Source organism: Balaenoptera physalus (genome assembly GCF_965194825.1).
Source record: "Balaenoptera physalus genome assembly, chromosome: 4".
NCBI classification, from domain to species: Eukaryota; Metazoa; Chordata; class Mammalia; order Artiodactyla; family Balaenopteridae; genus Balaenoptera; species Balaenoptera physalus.
In genome coordinates, this window is record NC_138891.1 from 143,537,283 (window position 1) to 143,552,383 (window position 15,101).

The 15,101-nt window shown below is 48.9% G+C and overlaps 1 protein-coding gene across 3 annotated transcripts; it reads right to left on the reverse strand.

Moving 5' to 3' along the window:
* Positions 1-811: 811 nt before the first annotated feature.
* On the reverse strand, positions 812-14,089 carry RSPH1 (radial spoke head component 1). 3 transcript variants are annotated; one of them, XM_082460737.1, is made up of 9 exons: positions 13,934-14,086; positions 10,962-11,075; positions 10,754-10,859; positions 8,594-8,684; positions 7,976-8,111; positions 4,875-4,946; positions 2,714-2,873; positions 1,814-1,954; positions 812-1,022 (listed from the first exon to the last, which is right to left on the reverse strand). In XM_082460737.1, exons 1-9 carry the CDS (start codon positions 13,985-13,987, stop codon positions 970-972), a joined length of 927 nt encoding a protein of 308 aa, XP_082316863.1. In that variant the 5' UTR covers positions 13,988-14,086; the 3' UTR covers positions 812-969. The 3 variants fall into 3 exon arrangements, with proteins under 3 accessions (XP_082316863.1, XP_082316864.1, XP_082316865.1); XM_082460738.1 differs by lacking the exons at positions 8,594-8,684; positions 10,754-10,859 and adding an exon at positions 8,440-8,567 and having other exon boundaries at positions 13,934-14,089; XM_082460739.1 differs by lacking the exon at positions 10,754-10,859 and having other exon boundaries at positions 10,943-11,075.
* Positions 14,090-15,101: the final 1,012 nt, after the last annotated feature.

The following is a 15,101-nucleotide window of genomic DNA, read 5'->3' on the forward strand; positions in this document are numbered from 1 at the left end:
GCAATAAAGCAAAACACAATAAAACAAGGTGGGCCCGTACTCAAGGAACTTGGATGTGACCTAGGTGTCAGCTCCCAGCCCACCAGGAGGCCTGAAGAGTGTACACACAGGCCAAAGCCACCCCTGTGGTCAGCCCTGCCCCTTAGCCTTTTGTGGGGACCTCCCGGCAGGGAGCCCCAAAGCCCACCCCAGGATGCCGAAGGCACAGAACGGAGGGGAGTGCCCCCTCCAGAGGCACCTGAGAGTTTCTTACCCAAGCCTGACATGCATTTATTATGCATTGTGTTTTATGAGCATTGCACACAGGAATTCTTATTTTCTAGGTGTTTTCCTGGCTCGCTTGAGGGTAATTTGAGAGAGGGACTTCACTATCTAGTCACTCAGCTAACTTAGCCAGAATCCATTTCCATTAACCATCTTCAGCAGAGTTACAGTCATATGATATTTTTCTTTCTCCTAGGAGAAAACAGCACTAAAAAATTCATGGCAAAATAACATGGTAACTTTTTTTTTTTTTTTTTGGCTGCGTTGGGTCTTCGTTGCTGCACACGGCCTTTCTCTAGTTGCGGCTAGCAGGGGCTGGTGGCTTCTCTTGTTGCGGAGCACGGGCTCTAGGTGCGCGGGCTTCATTAGTTGTGGCACGTGGGCTCAGTAGTTGTGGCACACAGGCTTAGTTCCTCCACAGCATGTGGGATCTTCCTGGACAAGGGATCAAACCCGTGTCCCCTGCATTGGCAGGCAGATTCTTTACCACTGTGACACCAGGGAAGTCCCAACCTGGTAACTTTTAAAGAACTGGAAGCAGAGGCTATTTCATAAACTAAGGATAATGAAGAAATTTATTTGCAATTGTAAAACATCTTAACAAACAACTAAGTAAGAAAGATTAGTGATAGATTAGTAATAACTACCCTGGTAACAGAAGCATCTTTAAGACTCAATCTCCTACCATTCTGCTTTTGCTTCATCTTAATCCAGCAGTTCTGGCTGTCTGACTTCCTCTTCTTCAAAACTAACATTTCCTGGGAAGAAAAAGGAAATGTGAGTGTATTAGCTTTTTTCTATTTAAAAATGCATGATTTGCTAGCAGACCTTTTGCAATAGGTATTATGAATATTAAACATTTCTATTCATCAGGCAAAATCATGGAATGTTAAATTTTATCTTATACAGACTTTTATAGTTTTTCTTTTGGTACCAGTAATAAACTAAGCAAAAGGTTTATTCAGAGTAAATGCTAAGACAAAGAATATCCATGTAAGTGAGAGTAAGGTCCAGCATTATCTTTTGCCTGCGCACACTGCTCAGTAAGTTAAATTGCTGGGCTATAATTTATAAGTAACACTGTTGGAACTCTAATCTCTATGGAAGCTGTAATCCACGCTTCCCACCCTCCTCCCACACCCCCGTAAGAGCATTTGTGTGTATTAATGCTGAAAAATTAAATGGTAAAAGGGTTTAAATTTTGAAGGTGTTTGATCTATATTATTATACATGCGTTATTATAAAGCATTATAAAGGTGAAAATCATGTAGTAAAATGAAGCCACGGGATCAATCGACTGGGACCTGCAGCCCAAGGCGTGCCGTATTGGTGAAATGCAGATTAGCAAGGACCAAGTTAGAGAGAACATGCATCACACGGCTGTCCCTACCAGGACACCTAAGAAGGAGCGACATTCCCAGGGAAGGTCCTCTGAGACATCCCATCCAAGGACGGCCTCGGTCAAAGGCAGAGAAAACCCTGCGCCCACCCCGGTGTGCCTGGTGCCTCCCTCCCTCCCGCCCTCCGGGCCCCCAGAGCGCAAGCTCACCCTGGTCTAAGCTGTCGTAGCGGAATTCCTCTCCGTCCTCCCTGCTGGTGTCTCCCTCCTCCTCTCCGGGCTGCATTGAATCTAATTCCCCCTCTGACACGTCGGTCAGAGGCTGGACCTCCTCGGCTGGCTCTCCCCCGCCTGAGATGGAACAAAGGGAAAGGGTATCAGCAGGCGCCTTGCCGCACCCACCCTGCTGACAGCAGTGCCCGCTTCTCCATCAGGGGACCACCCCCCAACTCAGAGTCACAGCTCCACCCAGGCCTGGCATCTGCTCCCTCATCCCCATCACAGTGACAGGTTCAGGGTTGGGCATCACTGGTCTGAAACGCTAATTCCCAAGGGCTTGTTATTTTAAGTGTACCATATATATCCCAAGGTTTTGATGAGCATGTGGAGAAAGAAGCTCTCTGTTCCCAGGGTTCTTGAGCGGATTGGGTGGCAATCTGATAAAGTCACTGAGCTTTGGTTGCCAAAGGGAAGAGGGTGCTGGCAAGCAGAGCCAGTGCACAGGAGAGTGGAGATTCGAGCGTGGAGGCCTGATCCAGCCACACCTGAGGCTGTCTCACCCCCACCGCTCCAGTTGTAGGAACCAATGAATCAGTATCAGTATTTTTCCACTTAGGCCAATTGGAATTGGTCTTCAATCACTTGCAACAGAAGGGCTCCTGCCCAGTGTAACCTTCGACACTCCATGGCCCCCTGAGGACTTCTTAGGAAGCCCCCTGTGAGGGTCACAGAGAAATGCTGTCCAGATCCCCTTTAGGAAGGACCTGTCACCCCAGCTGCTGTCAGAGCCTTGCCCAGGTCACACCCACGGCCAACCACTGACCAAGGGGAGGGACACAGAGCCTGCTTCCCGGGGAGCCCTACTCCATCTGCCCCCCTGGGCCTCCATACCCTCAGCTCCTGGGGCCTCCCCCTGGCCTGGTCCATCTGCAGCAGGCTGCTCCTGGGGGAGGGTCGGGGTCCACAAGGCCAATTCTGTGATTTTGGTCACTTTCCATTTTGGAATGACAGTTACCAGTGTCTCCTCCTCCTCTTCCTCTTCTCCTCTTTCCTAAGTTAAAAAAATGTAACTTGACCAACATGCATGGGATATTTAAAGTGAGGGGAGACGGGACAGGTTTTGAATTGCATTTGGGCATTTTTATAACAGGATTCAGTGATCGGAGTAATTGCCAACTCTCCATAGTATAATCCAAGGGCTGAAAATGGACCTTGAAAGAACGAGGATGAGACAAGAAGGTGAGGGCAACACAGCTCCTGTACTCATTCCACTGCCGGCACAAAAGGCTTTCAGACGTAACGCTTCCCAGTTAAGAAATGACCAGGACTAAGTGCCCTTTGCAACCTCTCAGCCACATTTCAGCTCTAAGCTTCTCTAAACATAACAAAACAAACATTGAAACTGAGCAGGACCTTGTGGGGCTCCTGGACACGAAAGCCTTCCTGTGTCCCCCGTTTCTTGTTTTAGGGAATAGGCCCCAGCCTCCATGACCTTCCCTGAGTTCCAAAGGGCAGGTTCAAGCAGTTACTAATCAGGAAAGGGAGGGGATGCAGAGATAAGGGGGGAGGAGCCAAGAAACAGTGGTGCAGCCTTGGGGCAGGGTCCTGGTTCTGCCTCAAGGGATACACAAAACAGTGTCTTTGAGCTCTTCTGCAGAATTAAAACCCCCAAGAAATGGAAGATGTTAACTAGTTGATGAAATATTGTTCATTCCAGAGAGAAGGTCACAGTTTGATGACCTTGAGAAGCTCATCAGGAGACCACCTGAGGCCAGATTAAAGGAGCGCAGGCCCTGCACACACCCTGATCTTTATCAGCAACCCCACCCTTGAACCATTGCTATAAAACTCCTCACCAAATTCCAGCAGGTTGGGACACACAGTTTTGAGGGCATTAGCCCACTGTGTCCCCCTTTGCCTGGCAAAGCAGTAAAGCTATTCTTTTCTGCTTCACCCAAAACTCTGTCTCTGAGATTCGATTCAGCACAGGTGTACAGAGGCCAAGTTTCAGTATCAACATCATTGTAAGAAAAGGCCTAAAAACACCCAAAGACATCCATGTAATGACATGGAAGGGCATAAACCCTGAAGCTCTAGTCTCAAGGATTATGGAGAGAAAAATAAAATGCAGTGAAAGTAGACAAAGTTCATCATCAAAGTTCATCAAATGTGGAATAATTTATAATAATGAATAATTCCGACAAAGGTTAACAGCCAACACCTGTCAATCTTACCAAGCATATTGGTCTACTTCTCAGTTTTGTAACTATCACAAAACTCCAAAGATTGAACATCAATCTATAAATACGGAAAACTTCACAGTCGCAAAGATGATAATACCTGTGACAAAGAGTGACAGACCCCTGCCTATTACTTCCGTTGAGTCACTCAGAAATACACTGCTCTCCTCCGTGTCCAAATGTCTGAGTTTCTCCAGGACAGTGGTGCTCAAACTTGAACTGCACCAGAATCCCCTGGAGGGGTTGTTGAAGTCCAGATCGCTGGCCCCAGCCTGAGTTTCTGATTCAGGAAGAATGGGGTGGGGCCCAAAACTCTGCATTCCAAACAGATTCCCAGGTAGGACCAAAGCTACAAGCCGGGACTGCGCCTTCAGAACCGCCCCCAGGGGTGTCTGCTCTCTCATTGGCTCCTGTGTGATCACGTGATCTCCCCCCCCCATCAGGCGCTCACTCCTCCAGCTGTTGGGGGTGTTGGCAGCTGGTTGCTCATAACAGAGTTCCTCCCAGGAACTGCCCTCCATCAAAGGAGGCCACCTTGTCCAGGTTTCATGCCCCTGTCCACGGGCAGCCCACAGCCGGTGACTGGTCCACATGTGGGTCAAAGGTCCTGGCCTCCATTCAGGACACTTTGAAGGGTCATCCCATTTCAGAGCTCCCATGGGGTCCTGTCAGAACCCAGCTTCCCCTTCTGCCCAACCCCCTTTCCTATACTCCCTTAGGGCAATTGGTCCTGGCACAGATCTGTAGGATCAGTATCACCGAGCAGCTCGTTTGCCTATGAACGTAGGAGTGATATAGACTCTGCAACCTACCACGTCTGTTAAGCGATATTCCCCGTGCTGTTCACAGCCAATATCAAACACGTACTTTCCAGGGCCAACGGGCTACGAGCAAAGAGAAACCAAGAAATACTTCACTCTTGAGTGTCAACACCCAGTAGAAAGTACAAAATGCTTTATAAATGTGACTTTCATAAAACCTACCCCAAATCATGGAACTGGGGAAAATTCAGTACGGATTAAAGATGCTTTTGTGAACTAATGACTAATGGAATGCAAAGTATAGGTCCCCTTTTGTTTATTTAAAAAAAAACTTTAACTACATTTTATCTCTTTATAAAAGTAATGTATTTATGACAAAAATTTCACTTAGTTGACCCTCACAGTCAAACTAGCTAAAAATAGTACTACTGATATTTTTAAAATTTTAATCTAAATATAGTTGATCTACAATATTGTGTTAGAACTACTAATATTTTGATGTAATCTCTGTAACCTTATTTCTAATACAGAGATTTTTTTAAAAAAATAAAAATCTGACCGTAACTACACGTGCTGACTCTTATTCTATTTTTACTTAGATGTAGGGCATGAATGACCTCCTATATCACAGATATTCTTCCATAACATCAGTTTTCAACCTGGTATGTTATTTCATCACAGAATTATAATCTGTTTTACTCACTTACTATTGTTGATATTTGGTATGCTGATACTTTGACAAAAAATGCTATGGTAAACATATTCTGAGTTAAATCTTTAGGTCCACCCTTGACATTTTCCTCAGGGTAAATTTTCAGAAGTTGAATTTCTGGACAAAAGTATGTGTTTTATATATACATATATATATTTTTTTTAACCAGAATAAGGCTCTAATAATTTTCTTTCCCACAACAGCACTTAAGAGCCTCTCGTCCGCAAACCCTTATTTTTTCTGGGCTTAACATTTGTCATACTTTTACATTTTTTATATATATGTAAAAAACAGGACCTCATCATTTTAAGTCACACCTCTTAAGTTATTAGTAAGGCTGAATTTTTTTTCAACATTTTTGAAATTTAAATCACATTGATTAAGTGCTTTACAAATTAAATGTTACAAATATCCCAACCCCATTTGTCAGATATCTTTTAAATTTTCTTTATGGTGTTCTCTAATCTATATTGGATTATTTTTATCAAGTGAAATCTCTTGGTTTTTCCTTTCTATTTCTGTATAGAAAGTCCTCTTCCTCATTCCAAAGGTCATAAATACTTATTCTTCTATCTGTGACTTTCTTGTTTGCATTTAAATCTTGATTTCTTCTAGTAAGTATCTTCATCTACATGCTGGAGGACAAACTTTGGTTTTATTTTTTCTCCCAAATGGTCATCAAGCTGTCCCAGCACCATTTCTTGACTTCTCCCCACCATTCCTTTTAACTGGAAGTGATATCCTTTCAAGTGCTGAATTATTTTATATACTTCGATCTGTCTGTGGACTCTCTAACCTGCTTCACTGATCTCTGTTTCTCTATCCTAGTATCACACTGTTCTCATTATTGAAGCTTTATAGTGTGCTTTCATAACTTGTCAGCAAGGATGTGAACAGGTAATTGTCTGAAGGAAGAAAGTCAAGCCAGCAATAAAAGTGTGTAAAGGTGCTGGGCCTCACCAGGAATCAGGGAATTGCACATTAAAACTATGAGATAACATTTTTTACCCATCAGATTAGAAAAGAAAATGTTAAAGACTAATACTATCCAATGTTGATGGAAGAAGTGATGAAGAGACTCCCACATCCTGCTGACCAGAGTATAAACTGGCTTAGCTTTTCAGGACAATTGGAGTATCCATCATCATTTAAAATATCAATACCTGTAGATTTCGCAATTCCAGTAACTAACCTATATAAAAACTTCTGAATGCACAAAAAGAGAGCTGTTTCTTGGGGTGTATTTTTGTGTCCTGATATAGTGTGGTTCTATTTATGTAATTAAAATCCCCATGCTGTAATTCTGTATAAGTTGTACGTATAAGTCTGTGCCTTCGCGACGCTTGAGCTGGGCGGGGAGGATCCAGAGTCAGGACGTTTCACAGTCAGAAGCTCTTGCACAACTTTAAAGTCTTCTTCTAACTAGCAGAACAAAGCCGCACGTCTGCTCTTATTCCTCAGATGAGTCTAGCCTCGCCACATTCATTGGTTCCTTCCAATTAACTTGTATCAAATTCTCTTTCTTCCACCCACCTCCGTGTGCCGAAAAATATCTCATGAGATTTTGCTGGGAATGACATATTCCGTGTACAGATTTAAGGAGAACGTGCCTACACTTACAAAGACTAAAAGTAGAGTCTGCAATTAGGGCGTGAATTATATGGAAATGAAAACTGAGTTTTAAGGGTCTGAGGCTACTTTGTTAAATCAGTTAAATGTTCCTCTGTCAAACTCTTAACGTCTTTCATTTGCTCAGCAAACTCTTTCTTCGGGGAAAGTTTCTGCTCAACCCCTGATCAAGACTACGTGGCAAATGCAGGGTGGTAGGTAGGTTCCAAATTATTCAGGGTTTCTCTGCATCCCATCAGGGCTCAGGCAAGAAGGACGAGCAAGGCCACAGAGTCCTCCAAACAGATATGACCCATCACGGGTACTGCGAACCGGAAACCTTCAGACCCAAGGCCTCCAATCCCACCACCACCTGGAGCGGGTGGGTGGGCGTGGGGCTCCAGGGAGGAGCTGGTCGGTGTTCCTCCCTGCGGCTCCGGCTGCGGGCCTCCCAGGGGAAAGAAAGTCAAAACACCCACAGGCTCAACTGCAGGAAATGCTCAGTTGTTCCAGACAAATATGTTTTTCATATCCGATTTACTCATGAGACCAAGGTCAAGGAGCCCCCAGTGCTATAATGATTCCCACTGCTGGGAGAGAGCATGGATATTACTGAGATGCAGAGAAACTGGCTGAGCTTCCCCCGCCTCCGCCCTGCCCTCTGTGGGCATCAGTGAGGCTCGGAGCTCAGCACGGCTGCCCTGTTTCCCTGTCTGGAGGGGGTGGGAGGGTTTGCCTGGGTTTGTCCTATTTTCTGCTCACACATTTACACAGGCTCGGGGAGGACGGTATTGCTTATTTCATGGGCAAACATCGCTGCCCGTCGACTTACATTTTTGTTCAAGAACTTGCCCTGGTACCTGTGGTTCAGGTGGATGAGCTCGGCCGTGCCCTTCTGCTGGCCGTTCACCCAGGTACCCACGTACTTGCTGCCCGTCTCCGCGTAGAAGTAGGTGCCTTGCCCGTGCCTGGGGAAGATGAGGAGAGCGATGCACTTGGCTCCGCTGCAGTGAAAACCCTTCCAGGTTTATGAGACACACATTTAAATCAAGGGGGGACCTAGGCTGAGGCGGGCTCACAAATGGCTTCTATATCTGGGCCCAGTCGAAGCACACCTCCTGCTCGTGGCCCAAGCTCAGAGTACGCATCCCTGCTGGACAGCGGCGGCCTCCTGCCTGTCAGCTGGTTGCCTGGGGGAAAAGGCAGGACTCCTGGGAGCTGCAACACAGCCCCCAGAAGGTTCTCCTGTGCCCTCCGTGGCCTGGGGCCCTTGGGTGGGTTCCCGGGAATCTGCACCTGCGCAGCAGTACGTTGCTCCCACGCTGGCCGTAAAGCCATGAACCGTGGGGCAGAGCTGGCCAGTGGGCTCTCCGGTCATGATTCTGTTGCTTAGTCACCGTCATGTGCTCATGACGTGAACTGATCTGTGGGCCCAGGGAGAGAACCGAACCTTTGGTGAGCAAACCACTCCCCGGTGTAGCTGTCATTGTTGACGTAGTAGTACACGCCGTGGCCATGTCTCAGGTCGTCCGCCCACTCCCCTGGAAGGACCACACGAAAGCGGGGGTCAGGAGGAGACAGCTCCGCCCTTCACCACTGCCCTGCCCACTCTGACCCCCCTCCGCCCCTGCCTCTCGGCCGGACCGATGGACACACGGAGCGGGGAGCCGGCGGAGGGAGGCTGAGCCGGGCCTCCAGGGGGACGGGCTGGCAGGTGTATGTACCGGGCCACTGTCGCCTGCATGTGCCAACAGCACCTTTCCCACTTGGCCGGCGGCACAGCAGGGCTTCAAGCCAGGGTTTGCTGCCCTAGGGACAGTGGCCCCAGCTCCACACTCCTGCTGCCTTGCGTGCGTTCAGCGATCCAGCAACAACCTGGAGCCTCGGTGGTCTGTTCTCAGCCACTTGCCAGCATTTCAATGTTTCCCGCCTCGCAGCTGCTCCAGCGCCTGGGGCCGCCCCACCTGCACACCTGAGGCGAGCATCCTCACCGAGCGGCCGGGGGCCCGTCTGCGCCCCCTTCGGCCAAAGCAGTGGCGAGGAAGTCTCACGTTAACTTGGGCTCTGGGCTGGAAGACTGTTGCCTTACTGAGCTATAATGGGCACTTAGCCTCCGACCTCAGAGAAGAAATCCCTGGGCAGTGACTGCGCCCTGCACCCATTAAGATACAAAACCATAAGGAGACACGACAACTTACAACTGCCTCCAAACAAGTTGTATATGTTAGCTAACCTTCACAGTAAAAATTCCTTCAATCCCCTATCCTGAGTGTGTATATATGTATCTCCACACATGCATATATCTTATCATACATAACATATATAATATATATAAATATATATGTTGTTCAAATTAGATTAACATCTACGCTGAAATCAAAATGACAATAATGAGATTAGGGTCATCAGAATCTGGAAAGAATTAACTCCTAAATTAGATCGTGTCAAGTTGATTTAAAAAGCAGATGGGTCCTACGTCTGGAGCCAGGCTTCCAAGATTTATGAAACAAAACCAAAGAGAAATTCCATCTCCAGTAGGAACAGCAGTGGCACTGCCCACCCTGGGGTCGGATTCCAGCAGAAGCCCTGTTTGAAGCTGCCTCGGTTCTGGTTCTATGTGGCCACCGGACAGGCAGCTCCAGCCCACACCCTCAGAGGGTGGAATCCGTGTTACGAAGCGCTGCTATCACACAAGCTACGTTGCCGCCCGCCAACATTTACTGAACACACACGATCCGTCCGGTCTGGTTCTGAGCATCTCACGCGTGTTCACTCCTCTGACCCTCGCACTGCAGGGGCGAAGGCTGAGGCAAGGGGGGATGGGGTCCCTTGAACCAGGTCACGCCTACTGTCACGCCAGTTCCAGGGTTGGGCTCACAGACCTTTCTGGAAATCTGAGGAAAACTAGATAACTTCTTCCAGAAAAGCAGCCCAGAACATAACCTTTGCACACCGTTTGCGAGGCTCGCAATCCACCCCCGCTCGTCTCTCTCCTTGGCTTAGGACCGGCCTTCACCGGTCTTTGGGGTGAGACGTCACACTGTCGTCACACCAGGTGACAATGGTGGGTGGGGCGGCAGTGCGGTTCTTGGAAATAAGGGGACAAGAATCTTCCTGAGCCATAACATTGGCATGTAACGCACTGCGGCAGAGGTAAGAATGCCAGTTTAACGAGGCAGAACGCCTCCCAGATCAGAAGCCTTCAGTGAAAGAACCACCATCTAAACCAACAGTGTGTTCATCAGAAGAGGGGCTGGTCAGAAATGGAAGAGAGCAAGAACAGTTCCAAGGAGAAGAACACCACTGAGCACCAGTTGACCCGGGTCCAACCCGCTCCCCGAGGTCCGGGCTCGCCCAGCAGCCTCTCTCAGCACATGGGCCCCCAGGAGGGAATGTGCGGGTCACAGGGACAGTCACTCCCCCTGTGGACCAGTTCACTAATTACAAGGCTTTCTGGTTTCTGCATCAACCCTGTGAACACAGGAATATAGTTCGTATTTGTTGAGTGACTGGGGAACTTGAAGCTTTCATGTGTGTCTCAGCATCCACAGAGAAGTTCCATCCCCAAGTCCTCCACAACACGGAAGTCTGCTTTGTGGTAATATTTTACCTTCATATCTTGATCCGTCTGGATAGATGAAAGTGCCTTGACCGTGTTTTTTATTTTTAACATATTCTCCAATGTACCGCGCACCACTTTTAAATTTGTAGGTCCCCTGAAACACATTGATTATATAATTCATATCAATCCTGAATTTAATAATTGCTAACAGAGTATTAAATTGGGTAAACCACCCACTCAAGTCACCGATTCTGACCTGGCCGTGTCTTTTACCATGTTCGTATTTCCCTTCGTACGTGTCCCCATTGGGCAGTCTCGCTTTCCCATGTCCATGCCGCTCACCGGCCTCGTTCCGCTCCCCTTCGTATTCCTGGACCGAAGAAAACAAGGTGATCACAGTTACCATTTATTAAGCACTAACCAGGGACCTCCCTGGTGGTCCAGTGGGTAAGACTCTGCGCTCCCAAAGCAGGGGACCCGGGTTTGAACCCTGGTTGGGGAACTAGATCCTGCATGCTGCAACTAAAGATCCTGCACGCTGCAAGGAAAAAGATCCCACATGCCAAAACGAAGACCCAGCGCAGCCAAAATAAATTTTTTTTTAAATGACTAAAATAAATAAAAGCACTAACTATGTGTTAGGCATTTTATAAACAGTATTCCATTGCATCCTCTCAATCCTTGACCTTGTCTTACAGGTGAGGTAGGTACCAGACCTGGGTGACAGGGACATCAGTCCAAGGTCACACAGCTGGTACGTGTCCATGGTGGGACTTTCGCTCTCTCCCTCCAATTTATTATGATTATGATAATCCTTTACACTGTAAACAAAACTGACCATTTTGAGGAAAATGCGAGGTGCTCCAAGTTGTGTTCTTTATAGGAACATGTTTGAAGTAGCATTTGCGGGTGGAACATGTCCTAAACCCACCTTCCTCCAATAATACAGAACTTAAAATGCAAATCATCCCTGGGGTGTCTGTGGCCTGAAGACAGCTTTGACCTTCAAGGAAGCTCTGATGGCGGGAGAGGAGCAGGGGGAACTGAGGAACAAACGGCTCAGTTGTCAACTTGAGTCTCCTAACTCAATTTAGTTTATCTTATTTTTAAACTCCTTATCAAGAGACTTAAGGTGCAAACACTCATAGCTAAGATCGATAATTAATCTATCTTAAAAGTAAATCAATAGGGCTTCCCTGGTGGCGCAGTGGTTGAGAGCCTGCCTGCCGATGCAGGGGACACGGGTTCGAGCCCTGGTCTGGGAAGATCCCACATGCCGCGGAGCAACTGAGCCCGTGCACCACAACTGCTGAGCCTGCGCTCTAGAGCCCGCGAGCCACAACTACTGGGCCCGTGAGCCACAGTTACTGAGCCTGCGCATCTGGAGCCTGTGCTCCACAACAAGAGAGGCCGTGACAGTGAGAGGCCCGCGCACCGCGATGAAGAGTGGCCCCCGCTTGCCGCAGCTGGAGAAGGCCCTTGCACAGAAACGAAGACCCAACACAGCCAAAAATAAATAAATAAATTTTAAAAAAAAAAAGTAAATCAATAAAAAACATAATACAAGCTTGTCGCTTCCCTATTTTCTCGATCCTTCATAAAATAAACGTTTCTCAAGCACCTAATACATGAGTGTAGAGTGCAGATAATGAATAATGAAATGGTGAGGGCATAGAGCAATGATTTGACATGGCGTTGGATCTGGGTAGACATTACACACAAGCTCAGACACATTAAGTCAAGAGCTTCAGAAACAAACATTTTTGCAGTTCTTGTGCCTTTTCTAGCACTGTTTGGCTCAGAAATTCATGCTCAGATTATAAGGCAGAATTTTATAACCTTACAAACTTGTTTCAGGGTTAGTCTAAATCAAAATGTACAAAAGGCTCCTCCTCCTGCCCCAAGGACCTCTCAATACACCCAATACTGAGACGCTGGGGCGCCTGAACAGGAAGAGAACCCTTGAAAATGACCCCAACTGTGAATCGAACATGAAAATTACGGGCACTAAAAAGTTACAGATCAGTAGGGCCATCTGAGGGGACGAACTAGAAAGCTTACTGCGAAGGTGATGTAGCTTGGGTTCCCCAGAAGTAGACCTTGGAGAGAGATTTTTTTTTTAAGTGCTCCCAGGAGAAACCAGCAAAGGGGGTGCGAAAACAGACGTGAAAGAGGCGGCTGCCAAGCGTGGGTGATGTCGGGTGATGTCCCAGGCTCAGCCTCATCGCACAGGGGGTTCTGGAGTGTAGATCTTTGCAGTTTGTCCTGCCTTTTAGCACTAGCTGCTGGCTGCCCCGGGATGCGTACATCCCAGGCACTTCTGCCGCTCCCTACTGGCCAGGTGGCTCCAGTGCACAGAGGTGCTTGTCTTGAGCAGCAAACCAATCAGGCAGAAGCTGGAAGATGGGTGTGCAGAGCTAGTAAAAGGGTCTGAGCAAGCACATCTATCTCAGCAGGGGTGCTAGAATTTTCAGGTAATTCTGAAACTATTTCAACTCTGTACCCTGCACACACACAGCGGATGAGGTTCCCAACCTGCCAGCCAGGCAACAGTCATGCTCTGGCTTCGGGCAGGACAAATATGCCCACGTGGAGCCCAGCTCACATCACTGAACGTGTATCCCTTACCTCCTCTCTGCTGTCTAAACCAGGAAATAGTTCCAACGACCCGGGTCAGTCCCAGCAAGAGTGAAGGAAGCACATGTGATTACAGGCCTGTATGGTAATACTTCAGGAAGGCTTCGCTGAGCCTGGGACCTCCTTAGCATTTCTTGAAGGCTGCCAGGAAGCAGCTTTCCTTCATCTTCCTTTAACCCTGAGGAGCCAAGCTCCATTACGGAAATAGTTTCAGAATAATATACAAAATACATTCAAGAATAGTATGGTAGCTTGGGATGACCCAGCCACCCAAGGAAACTGCCTCGATGGAGGGTAACAGCCGGGAGGAGGACGCTTCCAAAGCCTTGGATTTGGAAATCTTTGCCTTTAACGAGAGGAGGAATTGGTGGAGGGGGGAGCGAGAAGGGATTCGGCAGGCGGACGTCATAACGTTTCACCTTTCACAGCCATCTTGCAGGACGCAGCGCCCGCTGTGGCCTGCGTGGTCCTTGCTCTTGGCTGGGCCTCCCAGTGGGACTGTGGCTGGCCTCCAGGCCACCCCACTCTCCGAAACCGGCTTCCAAGGGTCCGCGCACCCCTGGGAGCCCCTCCCTTACCCGGAGATCTCACCCCAAGATCATTCTCTCCCTCCTCCTCCAACTCTTCCGAGCCCAGGTCCGACATGCTCCCGCCCCTGTCTGGATCCCGGCTGCCGCCTGAGCCTTTCTAGTCGGCAGGTACCAGCTGCCTGCACGGCGTCCGCCGTAGCCATGGAGACGCGGCCAGGCCCGCCTCCCTCTCAACGTAGGGAGGTGTAGAAGCCGGAAGGCGGGGGTAGGAGTCACTGTTAACCGTCGCATGCTGTCATAGCAACGGGATGCATCCACCAATCGCCGCTTGGGACGGGAGAGAGGCGGGGCCTGGGGCGGGAAGGCGTGGGGAGAAGCCAATGGCAGCCTTCGGGGCTGTCATAGCAACGAGAAGGGGTGTCTCGGCCAATCGTCGCGCAAGAGGAGGGAGGGGGCGGGGCCTGAGGCGTACTGGGTAACCCACCTGCTCGCTAACCTGGACACCACGTGGCTGGACCCCTTTAACCAGCTGCTGGGTGGTGCTGCAACGAGGAGGGGTGCAGGAAGCGCGTCGGGCCAGTTCTCTTGAGGCCTTCACCCCTGCCTAGAGCTGGGCACTGCCCCTTCCCAGCCCCGGCCACTGGTTCCTCGGGTCCCTCGGCAGGCCCTTCCCGCCCCTCCTCACCTTTCTGGGCTCTTCTGATCCTTCGGTGTTGGCGGTCCACAGAGATGTGTTCTTCGAGATCTTTTCTCGTGTCTGTAAACATCTCCTCCTGACTCAAGGAGTCAGCTCCGACCTATTAGCAGATGCAGTCTACCTTGATGCCCATCAGGGTTTGACGTCTCTCCTCCACCCTGGGTGTGAGTCCAGCCCCCTGGGGTTCCCATATGGAGCTCGCTCCCTCACACACGCCTAGACAGTCACTCACACGCGCGCGTGCACACATACACCTGCACATTCACACTCACTCCCACTCGTTAATGGGCCCCTCCTCCTAGCTTCCCTCCGGTCATCTGACCCTCGGCCTGCCCAGGGCCCCTCATGATCTCCTTCCCGACTCGTCTGTCACCAGCCCTGATCCCAGCCTGTAAGCTCTAGCAATGGCCTCTAATTCAGCCTCTCTATCTCCAGCCGTTGGTACTCTTAGCCACCTCACGTTCCTCCTCTACTCCGAAGCCCAAATGCAGACCAGCCTTATCCACTGGCGTTCAGTCCCTCCATATTCAAG

What these genes read in the sequence shown, in the direction of transcription:
- RSPH1 (XM_082460737.1), bottom strand. Translation starts at nt 13,987, where the DNA reads ATGTCGGACCTGGGCTCGGAAGAGTTGGAGGAGGAGGGAGAGAATGAT. An exon ending in GCAAGTTCTTGAACAAAAAT is followed by an intron (nt 4,947 to 7,975) that starts GTAAGTCGACGG and finishes CTTTGCTCGTAG; the next exon opens with CCCGTTGGCCCTGGAAAGTA. An exon ending in AATATCGCTTAACAGACGTG is followed by an intron (nt 2,874 to 4,874) that starts GTAGGTTGCAGA and finishes TTTTTAACTTAG; the next exon opens with GAAAGAGGAGAAGAGGAAGA.